The sequence below is a fragment of the Globicephala melas genome, chromosome 18, assembly GCF_963455315.2.
Source record: "Globicephala melas chromosome 18, mGloMel1.2, whole genome shotgun sequence".
Classification (NCBI taxonomy): domain Eukaryota; kingdom Metazoa; phylum Chordata; class Mammalia; order Artiodactyla; family Delphinidae; genus Globicephala; species Globicephala melas.
Window position 1 is genome coordinate 1244023 of NC_083331.1, and position 21202 is coordinate 1265224.

At 39.9% G+C, this 21202-nt stretch overlaps 1 protein-coding gene across 7 annotated transcripts in view; it reads right to left on the reverse strand.

The window, feature by feature from the left end:
* Positions 1-498: 498 nt before the first annotated feature.
* The window catches only part of ZDHHC20 (zinc finger DHHC-type palmitoyltransferase 20), a 73243-nt gene continuing 52539 nt past the window's right edge, over positions 499-21202 (reverse strand). Inside the window, exons 8-13 of one of the 7 annotated variants that reach the window (XR_009559755.1) lie at positions 16052-16184; positions 8321-8410; positions 7287-7331; positions 6823-6938; positions 5363-5440; positions 499-3981 (exon numbers count right to left, since the gene is read on the reverse strand). Coding sequence is in view for 5 of the 7 variants with exons in the window: in XM_030882709.2 (XP_030738569.1) it covers positions 5403-5440; positions 6823-6938; positions 8321-8410; positions 12719-12845; positions 16052-16184 (504 nt within the window). In the remaining 2 variants the exon portion in view is untranslated. Of the gene's footprint in view, positions 3982-5362; positions 5441-6822; positions 6939-7286; positions 7332-8320; positions 8411-12718; positions 12846-16051; positions 16185-21202 lie in introns of those variants that run through there. The other 6 variants (XM_030882709.2, XR_009559756.1, XM_060287899.1 and 3 more) reach the window with 6 other exon arrangements.

Sequence of the window (21202 nt, forward strand, 5' to 3'; positions counted from 1 at the left end):
AGATTTGCTCCAAAAATTGGACAATTGCACATCGTCTATTTTGGGGGACTTCCCCCGGAACTAAGACCCTTAAGCCAGGCGGCGCAGCCAAAAAACAAACCAAACAATAGTCTGTTTAAAAAAAATCAGGTTGTCACCTCAGTATTGAAATTTAAGGATGATTTATGTGTTTTGGATATGAGTCCTTTTTCAGGTATTCTTTTTCCAGTGTTCGACTTTTCATTCTTTTAACAGAATGGCTTTCAAAGAATGGAAGTTCTTAGGTTTGATGAAGGGGACAATTGAAAATTGTTCAATAAAAGCTAAATTAAAACGTTTTTGATAAAGCCGTGTGTGCTCTGGCGTAGGCAGACCACAGTGTCGTCGCACTCAGGTAGTCCCCGTGGTTACCCGAAGGATCAGCCCCATCGCTTTCCCAAGGCAACACTGTACCTTGCCACACCTGCCAGGTGACTAAAGCAACAGTCATACTCTAACAACAACAACAGCAACAACAGCTGTTCAAATACAGGACTTTATTTATTTATTAATAAAGTAATCATTATTACGATTTTTGGAAAAAAACAAGTTTTAAAATGTTCAGCCTTCATGTTAATGTAGGTTAGGCCACCCAAAAGGCAAAGCAAAGATAACATTAAGTCATGGTCCAGGGTTACACTTATGAAAAACAAATACAAGATTTACGGGACATGATATGTAAAAACAACCAAAGTAAACTATTTCAAATTTGTTTATATAAAAACATATTAAAGATCACTTTAAAATAGTGTCCACCTTTTCTGTAAATGGGCATAGACTAACCTGCAATCATGTACAAATGTGATAAACTCAACAGCTTTCTGAAGCTTTTAATACAAACACAATTCCTTGCTGCTTTATGCAACTCAACAAAATAATACAAAGTGAAGTCGTTAGAAAAATACGGACCTTGCTGAATCTATCTTGCATTTTTAATTTAAGTTGGAAAATATAGTTCAGATCATAAGAAACACATGAATTTTAGACTTACATATTAGCTGTATCTTATAGAATATGAGATACGGTCTTTATTTTGGCTGAAATGCAAAAATATGGTTAATTTCTCTAACAGATTAGTTAAAAATACTTTCCATTGATAGCAGTGCTAGTCCTAGAACAAAATGTAAGCAAAACATCTGTAAGTCAGTTGTCTTATCAGCGCCCCAAATATGCAGATCCTAACACTGAGCCCTTAAAATGCATCTGCTTTAAAGATGACGGAAGGGAAATCTCACATGACTGAAAATCTGAAAATCCTACAAACAGTCAAAATCTGCTATTAATAGAAATAAATTCAAGTAAACATTGCATATTTGATTTAAGCTAAGTTAACTTACGACACTTTGGATCATAACCACTAAATATGTCAAAGGATTTTAAAAAATCATCCATATGCAAAGATGAAACTATACTATGTAAGCGGTGCAAGTTCAGTGACCACTAAGCTGCAGCTGCTCTTTGGTTTGGCACAGTGACAGTGGTCAGATGCCTCAGGTACTGAATATTCAAGTAAGTTTGTACCCACGTAAAACCAAGTTTCCTGTCTAATTTGTTTTTAATGGCGATGGCAAGACCTGAAATTCAACTTTTATTTTCCTTAAATATTATCACAACTGTTCAAGTGTTTGAAGGAACAAAGACAGTACTAATAAATTTTGACAGGGCTTCATTCTGACCATTTCTCCGCAAAGGTTGGCAGCACTAATCAATCCCAGAGAAATACCAAAGAGTCAGCCTTTCCCTGATTCCCATACCACTTGTAGGCCCTTGCCAACAGTCATTAATATGTACAACTAAACGAAGCCAAATATTTAGAACATGGCAAATGTTGGCCATAAATTAATTAAACCAAAGGTAACTAAATTAAAAGGCTTTAGCTGAAAATTCCTGAAAAGGTGTTTACTAATGCTATTAAGATGATGTTAACATAGTGAAAGAACTGAAAAAGAAACACCACAAAAGCACCCAAATAGGTTAAAGGGAAAACTAAGTTTCCTCAGTTGTTAGGTGCATGCAAATCCTTTGACCTGAATGTAAAAATACCCACAAGAAGTACCAGGACATTTCTGAAAGCAGTCACTTACGTTTAAACATTTACTATTTCCTTATAATACTCAAACCGCCAAACTGAAGTGGTGTTTCTGGTTGGTAAACTGATATCCCTTAACTCTCATAAGTTTTCTAGAATCAAGATTATTAAGACTACAGTGTTGAAATAAAGGTAGAAACTGTATTACAGTATTCCAAACTATATTTTCAAAGCTAAACTCATTCCTCTAGTTCAAAGGGGGAAAAAATTACTTGCTTTTAACATCTCATATTAATATAGCCCATGGAATTAGACAAATCCTATAAATTATAAACCTGGAATAGTAGGCTATAAAATTTGTGCTACATTAGGAGATTATAGAGCTATCCCTAGTATATTGTTTGGCGTCCAGAAGGAACTCCAAATATACCTGTTGGACGAATGTTAAGTAAGGTATTATGCAAAATTAGAAATTGAAGAATGTTAAAGGTCGTCCAGTCGAAATCATTCTTAACACCCCTCTCCCCAACCCCATTTTATAGACAAGGAAACTATAACATGTTTTTACAGACGCTGGTTAAAACTGATCTCCACCCACCACTGGAAGCAATCAGTCATTTTAGCTTGTGTGTGTCTGACTAAGCAGAGTATAAAGGAGGAGTAACATCTGTATATTGTTTCTCCGCTATAGGACACTATTTTCCTTTAGAATCAATGCAACGATCCCTGTCACTTAGATTGGATTTCAAAAGGAAAAGGGGGATAAGTGTCTAGGCAGAAAGGGATTGCTGTTAGGAAGTCAGATTTAAAATCCTGCATGTAAGAGTGGAATCCACCTCTCAGAGAATGGAAGCTTTGAATGATACTCAAGTGAGAATTTCCTTCTCGAGAGCAGTGTTATGCTGAACAGTTTGACCCTAGTTCAAATTGTATTTTATGTTGCTGTTTAAGCTATTATAGGATTACTGTAAAAAGTTTCAAAGCAAATTTCAGTCATTACCTAAATTGAAATTTGCAAGTCAGCTCAGCAGCAGGCAGCACTCTGAAAACATACTTTAACAGCTTTCTGTAGCTTGTCTTTCGCTTTATTTTTCTTCCAGCCACTTCTACCCAATCCTACTGTGTCCAGTATTTCTACAGCACACGTAACCTTTGTTTCTCTACCTGTATAAATACCCATGAAAGTTCAACAAGAGTATATTGAGAGCAGAGAGAAACAAAAAAATTTCTTATACTGCCAAATTTTCTTTAAGCCTTGGGCACAACACTGCACATGGTTTAATTAATGCTTAGAACTAAGCCTTCAATGAATTATACAAATATGCTCCATGTTTTAAATGATTAGGTATCTAAATCCTTCTGAGTGTTATTTTATAGCAACAATAAAAAAAATCTTTAGTAAAAATGTTGAAAAGTATAAAACAGTAACTATAAATTAGCAAACACCAAGTTGTTTTTAAAGCAATTATTTTCTTTTTCTTACACAGTACAAGCACTCTCAGCCACCATACTGACCTAGATGTACTTCACTTAAAACAAGTTTTTTACCTTGTGTTTCTGGAGTGAAAATTTATATGGATACTAAGAACTCTAATAATGTAACTCAGGTATCAAAAGAATACATACGCCATGTTAACATGTGACCTGACAGCTCATATTATAGCATATCATAATACGTTATTATGAGTAAATGTTATTTCCAAAGTAAAATTAAGTCACTTTTGTAGCTGTAAGTCAGTGTTGAACAAGTGGGCTCATTTAAGATTAAGGCATCTTCCAGCTCTGGAGCAGTGCTTCTGTGGATCCAACAATCTGTACAAAGGTTTCCTTTTTTAAAAAATATATCTTCATTTATACTTCAATTATTTAATTCCACTGATCATCATCTTGCGTATAAAACTGAAAATATTCAGTCCATAATGTTTTTTATAAACCTATAAAACCGGAAACAATTGAATTATTGATTAAAACTTGATTTTATATTTCTGAAAATAAGATTAAATAGTTCTTTGGGCTAAGGTATAAAGCTGCTAATACAACACAAAAGGAAAGAAATACTTTAATATTACTAATATTCTAATAATAATAAAGGTTCTTAGACGCTGTAAATAAGGGACAGATCACTGACTTTCCCTGAAGCCATTAAGTGAGCATTTTAATAGAGGCAGATCCTTACACTTTTCCCTTAGTGTTAACTTGGGCATAATCTGAGAAGACTGCTATCAGATGTTTATGGGAATTTCAGTGAGGATTCTCAACCACCGCGAGCATCAGCCATTGTTCCGCCTACAGCCTACACTGAGAAGACGCGGTGGGGCTGCCAATGACACGGGATCACCGCCTGCAGCTCCTGCTGCCCTCTGCCTGCCCCGGAGCCCCACCGGGGGCTGTTTCTGATGCTCTCTGAGTCTTAGGCTCTGGCTGTGACTTGGACATGGACTCCAGGTCCTTGTAAGGAACTGAATGCTAATGATAAACACCAAGCAAGGAAGCAGATGTCCCCTAGATGAGACTACAGATGAGAACAGAGCAACTGAGGTAATAAAGGTGTGTTGTCTTAAGCTGCTAAGTGTGTGATAATTTGTTAGGTAGCAATAGGTAACCAAGAAACACTACACGTAGGTTTTCAAAACTCTAACAGCTGCGCGTGATGCTGCTGAGCCAGTGAGCGTAGCTTCCGACTTGAATGTGCATACCTGTCTTCTCTGTTTTTAAGCAGCAGGAGAGTTCACTACATCCCTGCATTCAGTCAGTGTTAGCACTGCCCTCACTGCTCCTACTGGCCCATGGGGAAGGGCTTCTATTCCTACTTCAATCAACCTCCTCTGGCTACCGCGCCTCCTCTGGCTACTGCAAAGGCATCACTGACTCATGTACTTGGCTGCAGTAAGCTGCTCTTCTGCTGTATCTTTTACCAAGTAAATAACATCAATGAACCTCTTAAGTCTTTTTTTCAGACTTTAATCTTAGTCACTCTTCTCTGGATCAAATATCGTCAGTAGTGGGCAAAAGTCACCTTTTTTCCTTAAACTAATTAATAAGGTACCGTTCAGTGAAAAGGGTAGTTGTCCATATACCAATCCTAACAATTTTTATTAGTTTCCTCATTAATCTACCAATAAATATCCAGTAAGATCATGCTAGGAGTGGTAAGAAAAATGGGAGTTAGGCAGACGTTACCTTCCAATCTCTCCTGAACTACCTGATTTTGCTGATATAATGGAAAGAGTAAAAAAGACTGAATTGCAAACTGTTTTGAGATTATGACATGCAAATAAACTAATTTTTGGAGAAATTACCTTTATACTGTCTTACCTTGCTCTTATTCAACTGGTTAGTTATGAACAAGTGGTACTCAATTTTCTATTGCCACTGTTACATGGTTATTTGTCCCTGTAAGCACATAATTATATATGACATGACAAAAAAAGAAGTATTAAGTTTCTGGCTAAATGGTAAAATTGATGATTACAGTAAAAGCAAGTATTATGTAAGCACTAAATAGGCTTCTGGTGCCAACCATTTGCCTTCTGTTAGAACCCAGAAGGAAGGAAAGCAGTGCTAAAATCTCAAAGTCTGGTTTTATGCTTATTTTTGTAAAAACGTCCATTGGCTCTAAAGATGTTCAGGAGCAATAATTTCAAGTTCACAAATGGATTTTTCCCTTTATTTTATACTGAGGGTCTAATGACCTGAATGAAGATCTTTTTTTAAAAATTTATTTTATTTATTTATTTTTGGCTGTGCTGGGTCTTTGTTGTGGTGCACGGGCTTCTCACTGCAGTGGCCTCTCTTGTTGCGGAGCACAGGCTCCAGGCACGTGGGCTTGAGTAGTTGTGGCACACGGGCTCAGTAGTTGTGGCTCACGGGCTCCAGAGCACAGGCCCAGCAGCTGCAGCACATGGGCTCTGTTGCTCTGCGGCATGTGGGATCCTCCCGGACCAGGGCTCGAACCTGTGTCCCCTGCATTGGCAGGTGGATTCCTAACCCTTGGGCCACCAGGGAAGTCCCCTGAATGAAGGTCTCAATGAAACTAATTTAAGAGAATTTAAATGCTGCTGAAAGCCAAAATGACAATAACAACAAATCAGAAATCGTGACAGCAAGCTTTCAAGTTTTAGGGTATTTCCTAGAGTTAGTACCAAACCATTTTCCTACAGTGCAAGAAGAATGTTATTACTAGTATTATTAAGAACCACAGATATGTTTTAAGCTATAATGCTAGTGAGTGGCCAGACTATATTATAAACCGAGGCCTGATTCAAAAGCCCACTTGTGTCTTATCAACTGTTGTAATAATGTACCACAGTTCATGAAATGATTAAGAGTCATCATGGTTCAAATACATTCAGTGCACTCTTTTTATACTAAGACAAGACAGCCAAAGAGTACAAGGCATTTCAAAATTATTTTCAAATAAGCAAAAGCTATGACCCCCAAATTAACCTTGTTTAAGCATTATCCAGAATATTATGCCGAAAGAATTTTCTACATCTGAGGTGACAAAACACACGGCTGGGTAACAACAAGGAAAAACAAAATTACGAACAGAAAAAAACACAGCAGCAGCCACTACACTTCCTCACTCAACCTTCGCCTCCGTGAAAGCTACCAGTAAACGCTAACGGCCCACGTGTAAGATATTTTATTAAAAAGTTTCAAATATTTTAGTATTTTAAAATAGCACATAATGTATTTTAATTTTTCCACATTTATTAAACCTGGTGATTTTCATTTTAACCAGACAAAGCAATGTTTTCAGATGACGGCATTACCTGATCTGATAACACCTTCTTCAGATCCATTCTCTAGCCACTGAGATTCACTGTCCAACAAGCGGTTTTTTGATTCACTAAGCGGTTTGATAGGAAAGGGTGGGTTTGAGCCAATACTGAAAGAGGAGCAAATAATTTAGTAAATAGTCTAATGCTCAATTAATAATACTTAATTAATAAGCAGCAAATTAGTATTCCTTCTCCTAAATATGTGAGGGCAACTCATGAGATCTCAGCACTCTGAAAAAGCTCCATCTTCAGGAGAAAATGTGCCCCAACCCCCCGCATTAAATGGCTCTCTAGACCCAAGAACTTGTACTCAGCACTGCCAACGAAAACAATTAGATGAAAGAAAAACAGCTTCAGAGGCCAATCTGAAACATTTTTAACATGTTAATCAAGAGCCGTAAGGTAGCACAAGGACAGGTGAGGATCTATGTCTGTGGCCAGGACAAAAAGATTACCTGTCATTTCCCAAGTTTTCTGCTTTCTACCTCTGCAGTATAGATCTAAGGGGAAAAAATGATTTAGTGATTTAGCGTAGACTTAGTTTTCTAGCTAAGACATCCAGGGAGGGAGGGAATGGAGGAAAAAAAGAAGAAGGAAAAGGGAACTAGTATTGTTGGGGACCCACTATGGGCAGACGCTGTGCTGGGTGCTTTCTACACACCATCGCAATCTTCACAATAACCCCCGAAGGGAGTACAAATCCTCCTCTCATAGAGCTGGCAGCTGAGGCTCAGACAGTTTAAGTAACTTCTTGGAGCTCTGAGGTCCTAGGTTCTAAGGGCTATGTTCTTCCAAAATTAATCCGCTAGCTTGGAATTTATAATCCCTCCTCCCCCACAACTTATTTCTGTAGTCAGTAAGTTTCAAGTGTTTCACTTTGACAGAAGCATCTCTATCTCCTTTAAAATTTCATTTAAAATGAACTATTTCTCTGAATTTATGAATCAGTGTGCTCGCCATACAAACTCTGAGAAAATATCCTCTAAGACGAAGAAGAAAAATTTTGTATTTGTATTTTTGAATCCTCATTAATATCATTTTCACGCTGCAGTTAAAATCTGTTTATCAAAATAAAATGGTGAATAGTACAATGACTAACTTCTTTGAAAATGTAACTGATATAAACCAACATAATCAAATCTTGAAAGAGTCTTCGTTTCTAGGAAGAGGCAGCGCAGGTAGGGTAGCCGTGCTTCCTACCCTGCCAGACGCGTCCAGTGACATGAGACTGTCCTGCTTCAACTACTAACAGCAAGCGTTCACTTTATTACTCTCAAAAGTGTTCTGGTTTGAATCATAAAAAAATATGGTTATCCTGAGCATATCAGCTATATCCACATTTTAACCCTCAGTTAAAAAAACTGAATAGAATTTCTCTTTATCTGTGCTGGCTTGCTACGTCACTACTATATTCATCTATGTATCACACACACACACACACAGTTTGCTCTATAATGAATTCTGAAAAACGTAATGACAAGAAGCGCACCTTCTGGTATTTTCACTGTGGTTTGAAACAGATGCTTGTTCTGGATCCGTCCCCACAAGACGAGTCGGAAAACTGCAGCCATCACCCTGACTGCATAAGAAAAATATCAGTGATAATTTAATCATGTTCAGTTCAATCTAAGTGGTCAATTTAACACCTATTTTCCAGAGGCATGGTATAAAATGATCACAACTTGTCATTTCAGAGAATGATTTCTAAGATTTCTAATTTAGACAGTTATTAGACTCTACTGAGGAAGTAAGTCTTTTTCTTTTATAATTTACATATAGTTAAAAATAGTATCTTCCATGACTATTAAAATGATCATGTCTATTAAAGTTATGATAAACATACATATTCAAATATTTGGGTAACTGACCTGCTTATCACAATCATTTAGATATCATAAATGCTCAAACTGAAATTCAAGATGTAAGTTCCACATATTTATTTATTCAACAACGTTCATTAAACGAAAATATACTGGATGTTCTGAGTACCATTTGAAGTGCTAGGGATATACCACTGAACAAAAGAAAAGAAAATCTCTGGCTTCAAGAAGTTCACAACTTAAAAAAAAGTACAGCTATGCCTTCTACATTCTAAAAACATCAAAACTGTGTACCGCAGGGAATTCCATTTCCAGCCAAGATGGATTAAACGGTATATTTGACCTCCTGTTGAACAGTACATACAACAACTCTTTTCAAAACAGGCAGCACAGAACTGTGGTGTCTGAAAGAAGAGAAACCAACCAAGGAGTTGCAGCTTCTGCCAGAACTTGAGCACCAACAGGGGGATGTGCAGAGCAAGGTGGTCTCACTGAATTAAGGTGACAGAGATGGGAGTTTCGAGAAGACGAGGAGGTTTGCTTCTATCGGACAGAGCTGAGGAAGAGGGATATGTGCAGAGAAAGGGCTACAGAAATCTGCACAGGGTTTTACTTGAGTCTTCTGATGAATACTAAGCCACACATGTGAATCTGGGAAAAGAACAACTGGGGAGTGTAAGCTGAACAATTCAGAGCCTGCCCAGCACTGAAAGCCATTTGCATTCGACCTGCCAGAGTAGAGAGACCTCACTGAACATGTGGATACGGCAGAGACCGCAGCAGGCTCTCACCTTTGCTGTAGGACTAAACTTGCCCTAGAGAAAATGCTACTTTACACCCAAGCACAGGTTTCAGCAAGCATCAGGAGGACTAAGCTGAAACAGAAGTCGGCCAAAACAAAATTCAACATCCTTTAAAGGGAGACCAAATGTAAACACTCAGAATTCAAAATGTCCACCATCCAATCAAAAATTACCAGCCTAAAAAGCAGGAGAATGTGATCACAACCGGAAGAAAATAAAGTCAACAGAAAAGATTTAGAAATGACCGTGACCACTTGAAACAGAGACGCTAAACCAGTGACTATAAATATGTCCATGAATTAACTGGAGAAAGTGGATATAAAGAGAAATGAAATGTAAGATATAAAAAAGAACCAAATTGAACTTCTGGAGCTGAAAAATAGAATATCTGAAATAAGAAATTCACTGGATGAGCTTAACAGTAGACAATACAGAAGAAAAGATAAGTGAACTCACAGACGTAACAACAGAAACAATCCAATTTGAAGCAAAGAGAAAAAAGATGGAGGGGGAGAAGGGAGGGACAACAGCAATGACCGCTGGGTCACGACATACATTTAAGAGAACTGAAAAGCTAGTGGGGGAAGGGCACAGGAAGAGGGAAGCAGGCAGAAAAAACAATTGAAAATTATTTCAAAATTATTCAGATTGGACTTCCCTGGTGGCACAGTGGTTAAGAATCCTCCTGCCAATGCAGGGGACACAGGTTAGAGCCCTGATCCGGGAAGATCCCACATGCCATGGAGCAACTAAGCCCATGCACCACAACTACTGAGCCTGCGCTCTGGAGCCCGCAAGCCACAACTACTGAGCCCATGTGCCACAACTAGTGAGCCCGTGTGCCACAACTACTGCAAGCCGTGTGCCTAGAGCCTGTGCTCCGCAACAAAGAGAAGCCACTAAATGAGAAGCCCGCACACAGCAACAAAGAGTAGCCCCTGCTCGCTGCAACTAGAGAAGGCCTGCGCACAGCAACGAAGACCCAATGCAGCCAAATGAATAAATAAATAATTCAGATTTGATGAAAACTACAAGTTCATAGATCCAAGAAGCCTAATGAACTCCAAAGAGGATAAACACAAGGCAAACCATACTAAGGAACATCATCATCAGACTACTTAAAACCAGTGATAAAGATAAAATCTTAAAAGTAGCCATAGGGGAAAAAAAAGACATAGTAATTTACAAGCATACCTCGTTTTATTGTGTTTCATTTTACTGTGCTTTGCAGATACTGTGATTTTTATAAATTAAAGGTTTGAGGCAACCCTACATTGAGCAAGTCTATCAGTGCCATTTTCCCAGCAGCATTTGCTCACTTTGCGTCTCTGTGTCACATTTTGGCAATTCTCACAATACTTCAAACCCTCCACCAGCAAAAAGATTACGACTTGCTGAAGGCTCAGATAACGATTAGCAGTTTTTAGCAATAAAGTATTTTTAAATCAAAGTATGTACATTGTTTTTTTTAGACATAATGCTATTGAACAATTAACAATCTATGGTTATAGACTGTTATATGCACTGGGAAACCAAAAAATTCGTATGACTCACTTTACTATGATATTTGCTTTATTGCGGTGGTCTGGAACCAAACCTGCAATAATCTCGAGGTGTGCCTGTACAAACAGTGGAATAAAGATAAGAGAGAGGCTGATTTATTGACACAAACAACACAAGCCAGATGATAATGGAACAACATCTTCAAAGAAGGGGAAAAAAAAACAAAGACAAAAAACCCAACTGCCAACATTGAAATTTCTGTTTAGAGAAAATAACCTTAAAAAATAATAGTCTATGTTCCAACCAGTCGGAGTGGAAACACCTGAATATAAGAGACAACAGATAAAGCGCACAGAAGAGACCGGCGCACTTGAAGATGAAACTCAGGAAAAAGACTGAACAGAAGGTGAGCAGCCACCAGTGAGCCGTGGCGGAGCCTCCTGAGGAGCCACAGACGTGTAACTGGCATCCCTGCAGGGACAAGGCGAGGGAGGCGGCAGAAGAAATACTTAAAAGTACTTTCCAAATCTGATGAAAGTTTAAAAATTACAGATCCAAGGAGCTCAACAATCCTAAGCACGAGAATCATGAAGAAAACGACACCAGGCATGTCATAATCACATTGCAAGAAACTAGTGATAAACAAAATCTTAAAAGCAGCCAGAGAAAAATGTCATATTACACAAATAATAATAAACATAATATCCACAAACTTCTCATCAGAAACAATGCAAGCAGCACCTACAATTCCACAATTCTACAACCAAGCAAAACGTCTTTCAAAAATGGAGGCAAGGGCTTCCCTGGTGGCACAGTGGTTGAGAGTCCACCTGCCGATGCAGGGGACACGGGTTCGTGCCCCGGTCCAGGAAGATCCCACATGCCGTGGAGCGGCTGGGCCCGTGAGCCATGGCCGCTGAGCCTGCGCGTCCGGAGCCTGTGCTCCGCAACGGGAGAGGCCACAACAGTGAGAGGCCCGTGTACCAAAAAAAAAAAAAAAAAAACAAAAAAAAAATGAAGGCAATTGGGAATTCCCTGGCCGTCCAGTGGTTAGGACTTTGAACTTTCACTGCTGGGGCCTGGTTCAAGCTCTGGTCAGGGAACTAAGATCCCATGTGGCGTGGCCAAAAAAAAAAAAAAAAAAAGAAAGAATGCAAATATGTCATTTTCAGACAAAATAACAAGCAATACAGTTCCTTGTTAAGGGAAAAAAGGAAAAAACCCACAACACTTACAAATATGGTACTTGAATTTCAAATACTTTTTCCTTCTCTATAATGACTTTTGGTATATACATGGCCTAGGATGGCTGAGAATTTGAGAGAAAAGGAACTTATGAATCATCTTGAGCATATATTCTCATTTAAATTTAAATGCAGGTAAAAACTGCATTATGTGTTGGGTCTTCTTTGATTTAAGACACAACAGAATACATAACCTGTACTGGCAATCTTTGAAGATATGGCTAATAAATATAAATTCTTATGATTCTTTACTTCACAAACTCATTTTCATTTTGAAAGAAAAAGAGTGATTCTTATTTTCTATGAATCATCTTTTTTTTCTCATTCAAATATATGCCTCAACTCTCCTTCACCCTTATAAAAAACATGACAAATAAAATATTTCATGTAATCAAGATATTCTGAGTTTTCATTCTTAAGGCTCATAATGTCATAATATACTATATTCTCTGAATCATTTAATCAGAGAGACAATCACAGGTTCCATAATTCCTGAGACGTGCATTTTATAAACTACCTTGAAAATATTGGAAGTAGCCAATATTTCTTTTCATCACCAAAGACTTGTCTCCAATTTTTACTGCATCCAAGCGAGAAACCGTTTCCATCAGGTCCATATGAAAATGTGGGTGCACGGAATGATTCTGTTACAGATATATATTACAAAAAAGAAGAGTTAACCTATTCGAAAATTATAGGAGGGAAGGAAAGTACCAATTTTTTTTCTTTTTAAACTCTTTTGGGAAAAAATATAACCTCTTGAATATTTCATCACCCTTATAAAATGAAAATGTCAAAATAATTATGTGATATTAAGGAAAATCGACTGAAGAATGTTCAATACACCTTAGCCTTTTCCTTTCGTTTTTTTTTTTTAAAGATATTCTACCTCTTGCAACTTCACTCATTCATTATGTATCAACTTCCTACTACGTGCCTATGGCAAAGCACCAGGTTTTGGGATCCCAAGGTAAAGCAGATGAAATTCTGACCAGAGAACCCAGTCTAACAAACGTCTATCAGAATGACAGTGTGATAGAGATACAGGCGGGGTGGTGGCCAAGGAAGGTGAAATATGCAGGAGGTGACGCCTGAGCCCGATCCTGAGCTATGAATAATAACAAGTGAGGAAGCTGATGGGGGCCAGAACCTAGGATCTCTGTTTAAAGAAAGAATGCATTGCGGAATGTTTTATAAGCTATGGATAAGAAGGAGCCAGGGAGAGACGGATTGGGAAAGGTTGATGACACAGAAAAGTGAAGTAAAAACTGATGGAAGAAAGTTCTAGAAGAAATGGGATGGCCTTTAGAAAAGTTCTAAAGATTAGATAGACACCAGACAGAGACAGATACCAGAAAAGACATCGTGTCCGCAGAAGTTAGAAAGAGGGTGACAGTGATGGGTTTGAAAGTAGGAATGTTTGTGTTAGGTTATAAAGGTGAGACGATAAGAATTTACTTGTGGCAACTTCTAATTTTTCTATGAAGCGTTCACAAAATAGGTAAGGAAAATAGGGAGGATGATGAAAGTCTGGAATACCTATTGTGGGTAATAAGGTGGCAAACCTGATCAGAAACACATGACATTACTGCCAAATAGAGCTGAGGGTCTAAGTGAGGTCTGAGGCTTTGAATCTGTAGTTGTGACCACCTCTGTGGGAGCGAGACGGCCTTCACCAGCTCTCTCCAGCCCCATCGCACTGGGAGAAGAACGCATCGCTGGAATAACCTGGGTCAGGGGCTGGCAAAGGCGTCATGGGAGAAGAGGCACTTGGGGCGTGTGTAATGCGAGGGTGCTGCTGGGAGCTTGGGGGCATTTATTAAAGGATCTAGAATGGAAAAGCGTGAGAAACAAAACCAGAAGGGAAAGGAACGTGGGAGAAAAGTGGTGGAGTGTGGAGGACTCAGTAAGCTAAAAAGGGCGCACACTGGAACACGGAAAGGGAGAGCTGAACGGATAAAGACTGTGGTCAGAGAATGGAAACTTCAAGGTGAAAATGTGAGGCCTCTTCAGTTTCAAGTGATGAAAGGTTCAGTGTTTGGGTACAGGAATGACTGGCTATCAGGATCAAAGAGACCAACCAGCCTTTCTGGGGTGACAGCGGCAGTTTGAATGTATTAATAGAAACTCTGTAACACGAGAAATGATTCAAGGTAGGGCGGTGACAGCTATGAGGAAGGTACAAGTGATGCCCCAAAGGACATCTGGAAGCAGCAGTGGAGAGCTGGGTAACACCAGGGTGTGTGGGGAGTGGTGTGTTAGGTGAAGGTTTTTCAAAGTGTGGGTTTAAACATCTGAATAGGCTGTAAAATCAATTCAGTGCTTTGAAACCAGCATTTCTTTTTAAAGAACTGGAACAGAAAATATTAGAGTATTTTGGACAGAGTAGACATTAATGATGTTTTACGAAGATTCTGCTTATTCTACTTACATAATTTTATACATGTGTGTGCATGCACTAGGTAGTGATATAAAATGATGCATTTCTTACCGGAGTCACTGGTAAAAACGTTTGAAAAGGATTGTTTTTAAGAGAACAATGTGTTTCCCAGGAAGCACTCACCTCTCAGACACCTACAGGGTTTGGGTGGGAAACAAATGAAGCAGGGTGGGAACCGAGGCCAATTAAATGCTCGTGGCCACCGAAGCAGTCAGCCACTACTGAGCTCCTACCGAATGACACCAGGTGGGAAAAGAGGGCCACCAGAGTCGTCAGTTTTGAAAAGAAGAAATCTCCTTTTCTGTGAGAAATCTCTCAGTGTCCAGCTGCTTGGGAGGTCTGAAGAGCTAGGCTTTGCATGTGGGCTGCCTTCTATGACCTCGGGTTAAAGGTGAAGAGATGACAGGATATTCTGTGACGATGATAAATTAATTGACATGAGGAAGCTTATTCACATGGGAAGGGATGAAAGCATGGGAAGTGGAGGAGAAGCAACAGCAGAGTGAGCTGGGAAAGGCGGGGCACCGCACCCTTACCCTGGAAGCCGTCATATTTTATAGGACTCCAAAGACACGAGATTAAAGTGATCCAAATATAAAAGTACCTAAGAATCTCCCTACAGCGTCTGCATCTTTCTATGTTAAAATATGTCCAACTCTCCTTTAGACAGCAGGGAGTGTTTAACTTTCTTTGGAAACGCTGTGACAGATCCCCATTTTGTTAGCCAATACCTCAATATTCCAGTTATGGCTGGTGTTGCTGTTTACATGCCAATGGTTTAGTCTGAGCGCCACACCACTGTTGTTTAAGAAGTGTGTGTCAGGCTTCCCCGGTGGCGCAGTGGTTGAGAGTCCGCCTGCCGATGCAGGGGACACGGGTTCGTGCCCCGGTCCGGGAAGATCCCACATGCCGCGGAGCGGCTGGGCCCGTGAGCCATGGCCGCTGAGCCTGCGTGTCCGGAGCCTGTGCTCCGCAACGGGAGAGGCCACAGCAGTGAGAGGCCCGCGTACCGCAAAAAAAAAAAAAGTGTGTGTCCAATTATTGGAATACCTTACTGAATTCTTCCCCAATATTTTCATTTTAAAAAAATAAGCAAAAAAGGGACATAAGTGCTAACATTAGTGATACAACAAATGCAGGAAACAGCTTTTATTAAAATTTATAAAATATAGTCAGTTCTCTACTTTTATATACAACACACTACTGAAAAATTATAGAAAAGTCAATCTTACTTCCTCAACCTTCTCAAAATTATGAACCTTTACATTTATTAAACAGCCATTGTTCCTATCCAGTCCAAGTTAATTTTAATACAGAATTATTTTATCTTTATCATCTTTTGTCCTCTAGATTTCATGTTCATCTGTGTCCATTTTCCTAAATAATTATGCTTTATTTTAACTTACTTACCTATGGTTGTTCTGTTTTTTCCAACTAGCCAGCAGTGGTAGCTGAGAAGTGACAATACGCTGATGAAGAACATTGTCGACACAAAGAATAGAAAAAGTATGTGGAATTTTGCACGTGTATCTGAGAGTTCATTCTGAGGAAAGAAAAAAGAAGACTTACTTTTCAGAATAGTCAACCTCCAAAATATACTCTTACAAATTTGGTTCTTCCTGAAGATTGCTGAATTCGCCAAAAAATTACCAGATATGAGAAGTAATAAAATAAATTAGTTAATACATCCAAAAGCAACATTTCCCAAAGCAGAGAATTGGTATTATCAGAGGGGCTTGCTTACATAACATGTCAGAAAGAGTCACTTTAAAAACCGCTCTTGGGCATCCCTGGTGGCGCAGTGGTTGAGAGTCCGCCTGCCGATGCAGGGGACGCGGGTTCATGCCCCGGTCCAGGAAGATCCCACATGCCGCGGAGCGGCTGGGCCCGTGAGCCATGGCCGCTGAGCCTGTGCGTCCGGAGCCTGTGCTCCGCAACGGGAGAGGCCACAACAGTGAGAGGCCCGTGTACCACACACACACACACACAAAAGTAAAAAACCGCTCTTAAATTTTAGCAATAGTTTCAGTAATAAAATAAAAAGATGGACATTTTTACCCAACGTTTTTCTTTTGTACTTTATACACATATTCGAGCTTTCCCCAACATCCAGGATACACGAGGGTTTTCTCCATCTACGCTACTATTTGCTTGTTTTAATTATATAACCAGAAACTAATTGTGATAAATTTATTTTTGGATTTCCCTAGTCTCTGTCTTCGGAACACCACTGCACACAGTCATCCCTTCAGCTGCTTCCATTCCTACCTCTTTAATCCTTTCTCCTTTCCTACAGAGCCTGTTTTGGTAATTACCGATTTTGGTATGTCAATTTGCCACGAGGCACTAGTGAACGAAAACAGCTTCTGTTACCCATTCTAATGGCTAGATTCATTTCAACAGAAGCAAAGTGTTAACCCAGAAGCAGTCAGGCTCTAGCGTGAGGATTAGAAGGAAGCCTTTACGCATTCGCTCTCACGACAAAGCCGCACAGCCAGCCACAGCCTCACACAAGAGCTGCTCCTGCTTGATTTAAACACTGTTTACAGGCTAACAGGACGGTTTTTAGCATTAGGTGATTCTGACATCTATCTTCTCCTCTTCTCTTCCAGAGTAGCCGCAATACCTTTTAAATACATCAAGTGATTCTTCTATCTCCCCATCTTGTGAAACAAATGAGTACTATACATACTCACTATCAATGTCACAAAAAAGATGGCAAGAATATCATGGCAATGATGTATTTTTTTAAAAATTTATTTAATTTATTTATTTTTGGCTGCATTGGGTCTTCGTTGCTGCGTGCGGGCTTCCTCTAGTTGAGGCGAGCAGGGGCTACTCTTCGTTGCGGTGCGCGGGCTTCTCATTGCAGTGGCTTCTCTTGTTGCAGAGCACGGGCTGTAGGCATGTGGGCTTCCGTAGTTGCGGCACATGCGCTCAGTAGTTGTGGCTCGCGGGCTCTAGAGCGCAGGCTCAGTAGTTGTGGCGCACGGGCTTAGTTGTTCCGTGGCACGTGGGATCTTCCCAGACCAGGGCTCGAACCCGTGTCCCCTGCATTGGCAGGTGGATTCTCAACCACTGCGCCACCAGGGAGGCCTGCAATGATGTATTTTACCTCTGGACAACTCTGTAGATTTCCTGTGGCAAAGCTTGTATAAATAGAGACAACGCATTAAGAAACCACTTTTTATACAGAACTATCCTGCGCACTATTGTTATAAACCTTTCATGTTTGGAAGGACCACTAAGACGTGGCTCTCTAAAGGCCATCAACGACGTTTCCTCAAAAACCACAAAAGAACATTCCGCTCTCCAAGCCCATTTAGGGTACACTTTACACACCTTTCCACAAAGTTTTTAAAACAGAGATTTGTATCTAGGAAAGCATAAAATTGATTTTTTTAGCAAACAGCTTTTTAAAAGCTTCGGATGAGTAGTTTCTAAAAGCTAGATCTAATAATTTCTCACCTGCCTCAATGGTACTGCAGTAGCCTTCCAAGGGGTGCCGTCTCCTCCCCTCCGGTCTACTTTCCACAAAGCAGCCAGAGGGACCCTTTATAAGGCCGATGGCGTTACCCCCTGCTCCCCATTCCACGGCCCTTGCAACGCCCGCAAAGACCCTGCATCTCTGGCCGCCTCCTGGACCCGTTCCCCCTGCTCATCTAGGCCAGCCTTGTCAGCGGCCTGGCATGGTGCTCCTCTGGGCCTTTACGCTAAAGGTCAGATGTCTCCTCTGTTTGAAACACTCTTCTCTCAGGTATCCACTAAGTCCCGTCAAGTCTTTGCTCAGCTTTCTTACTGAGGCCTACCACAATCACGCTTAAAAAACTTCAGATGTAATTGACATATAATGCTATTTTAGTTCCAGGAGTTCAACATAATGATTCCATATATGTCTAAATGGCAAAATGATCACTACAGTAAGTCTAGTTAACATCCATCACCACACAGAGTCACAAAACCTTTTTTTTTGTGAGGAGATCTTTCAAGACCTACCCTTAGACACTTTCAAATATACTTATTAGCCACAGTCACCATGTCGTACATTACAGCCCCAGGCTTATTCTGCCACCTTCTCCCACTTCGCCCATCCCCCACCCCCCACCTCTGACAACCACCAAAATGTTCTTTGTATCTATGGGTTTTTTTTTTATTCCACATAAAAGTTAGATAATATGGTATTTGTTTTTCTCTGTCTGACTTTATTCCCTTATGATAATGCCCTCAAGGTCCATCTGAGTTGTCAAAAACGGCAAGATTTCCTTCTTGTTCTATGGCAGAATTTATACCATTTATGCAACGGTATAAATTCCGTTGCATATTTATACCACAATTTCTTCATCCACCAATGTAAACTTAAGAGTGTTTTCATGTCTTGGCTGTCATAAACAATGCTGCAATGAACACAGGGATGCAGATATCTTTTTGAGTTAGTGTTTTCCTTTCTTTTGGATATACTCCCAGCAGTGGAATTCCTGGATTGTATAATAGTTCTAATTTTAATTTTTTGAGGACTCTCCGTACCATTCTCCATAATGGCCGCGCTAATTTACACTCCCACCAACAGCACACAAGGGCTCCCTTTTCTCCACATCCTTGCCAAAACTTGTTATTTCTTGTCTTTTTGGTAATGGCCATTCTGACAGGTGTGAGGTGGTACCCTGCCGTGGTCTGGTTTGCACTTCCCTGATGCTTAGTGATGCTGAGCATCTTTGCAGGTGTCTGTTGGCCATCTGCATGTCTTCACTGGAAAAATGTCTATTCAGATCTTCTGACCATTTTTTGTTGTTGTTGTTGTTGTTTTTGTTTTTGTTTTTTTGGTGGTACGCGGGCCTCTCACTGCTGCGGCCTCTCCCTTTGCGGAGCACAGGCTCCGGACACACAGGCTCAGCGGCCATGGCTCACGGGCCCAGCCGCTCCGCGGCATGTGGGATCTTCCCGGACCGGGGCACGAACCTGTTGTCCCCTGCATCGGCAGGCAGACTCTCAACCACTGCGCCACCAGGGAAGCCCCTGACCATTTTTTAATCAGATTGTTTTGTTTTTGCTATTAAGTTGTATGAGTTCTTTATATATTTTGAATATTACTCCTTATCAGATACACAATTTTCAAATATTTTCTTCCATTTAGCAGGCTGCCTTTTCATTTTGTTAATGATTTCCTTTTCTGTGCAGAAGCTTCTAGTGTGACATGGTCCCACTTGTTTAGTTTTGCTTTTGTGGCTTTTGCATTTGATGTCAAATCCAAAAACTCATCGCCAAGGCTGATGTCAAGGAGCTTACCACCTGTATTTTCTTCTAGATTTACGATTTCAGGTCTCATGTTCAAGTCTCTAGTCCATTTGGAATTGATCTTTGCCTATGATGTAGGATTGAGGTTCAGTTTCACTCTTTTGCATGTGGCTGCCCAGGTTTCCCAGCATCCTTTACTGAAGAGACTGTCCTTTCCCCATTGTACCTTCTTGGCTCCTTGTCATAAATTAACTGACCGTATGTGCATGGGTTGATCTCTGTGCTCTCTTATTCTGTTCCACTGATCTATGTGTCTGTTTTTATTCCAATAACATACTGTTTTGATTACTACAGATGTGTGATATAATTTGAAACCAGGAAGTGAGATGCCTCTGGCGTTGTTCTTTTTCTTCAAGCCTGCTTTGGTTATTTGGCTCTTTTGTGGTTCTACGCGCATTTTAGGATTGTTCTGTTTCTGTGGAAAATGGCATTGGAATTTTGATGGGGACGGCACTGACTCTGTAGACTGCTTTGGGTAGTATGGACATTTTAAACAATATGAATTCTTCCAATCCATAATCACAGATTATTTTTTTCTAACAGTTTTTTTGTAGACTCTATAATTTTCTAATATGTCACTTGAAAACAGAGACAGTTTTACTTCTTCCTTTCCTATCTGGATGCATTTTATTTCTTTTACTTGCCTAACTGTCCTGGCTGCCTAAGACTTTCGATACTATGTTGAATAAAAGTGGCAAGAATGGGCAACCTTGTCTTGTTCCTGATATTAGAGGAAAAGCTTTCAGCTTTTCACCACTGAGTATGATGTTAGCTGTAGGCTTGTCAATATATGGCCTTTATTAAGCTGAGGTGCATTCCCTCTATACCCATTTTGTTGACAGCTTTTATCATAAATGGATGCTGAATTTTGACAAATGCTTTTTCTGCATCTATTGAGATGATGATACAATTTTTATCCTTCATTCTGTTAATGTGGTGTATCACGTTGACTGATGTGCAGATGTTGAACCATCCTTGCCTCCCTGGAATAAATCCCACTTGATCATAGTGTATGGTCCTTTTAATGTATTGTTGAATTTGGTTTGCTAATATTTTGTTGAGGATTTTTAAATCTATGTTCATCAGGGATACTGGCCTGTAATTTTCTTGTGGTGACCTTGTTTGGTTTTACTATTGGGGTAACACTGACCTTATAAAGTGAATCTGGAAGTGTTCTCTCTTCCATTTTTGGGAAGTCTGAGAAGGACAGGTGTTAACTCTTCACCTGTGAAGCCACCTGGTCTGGGACTTTTGTTTGTTGGGACGTTT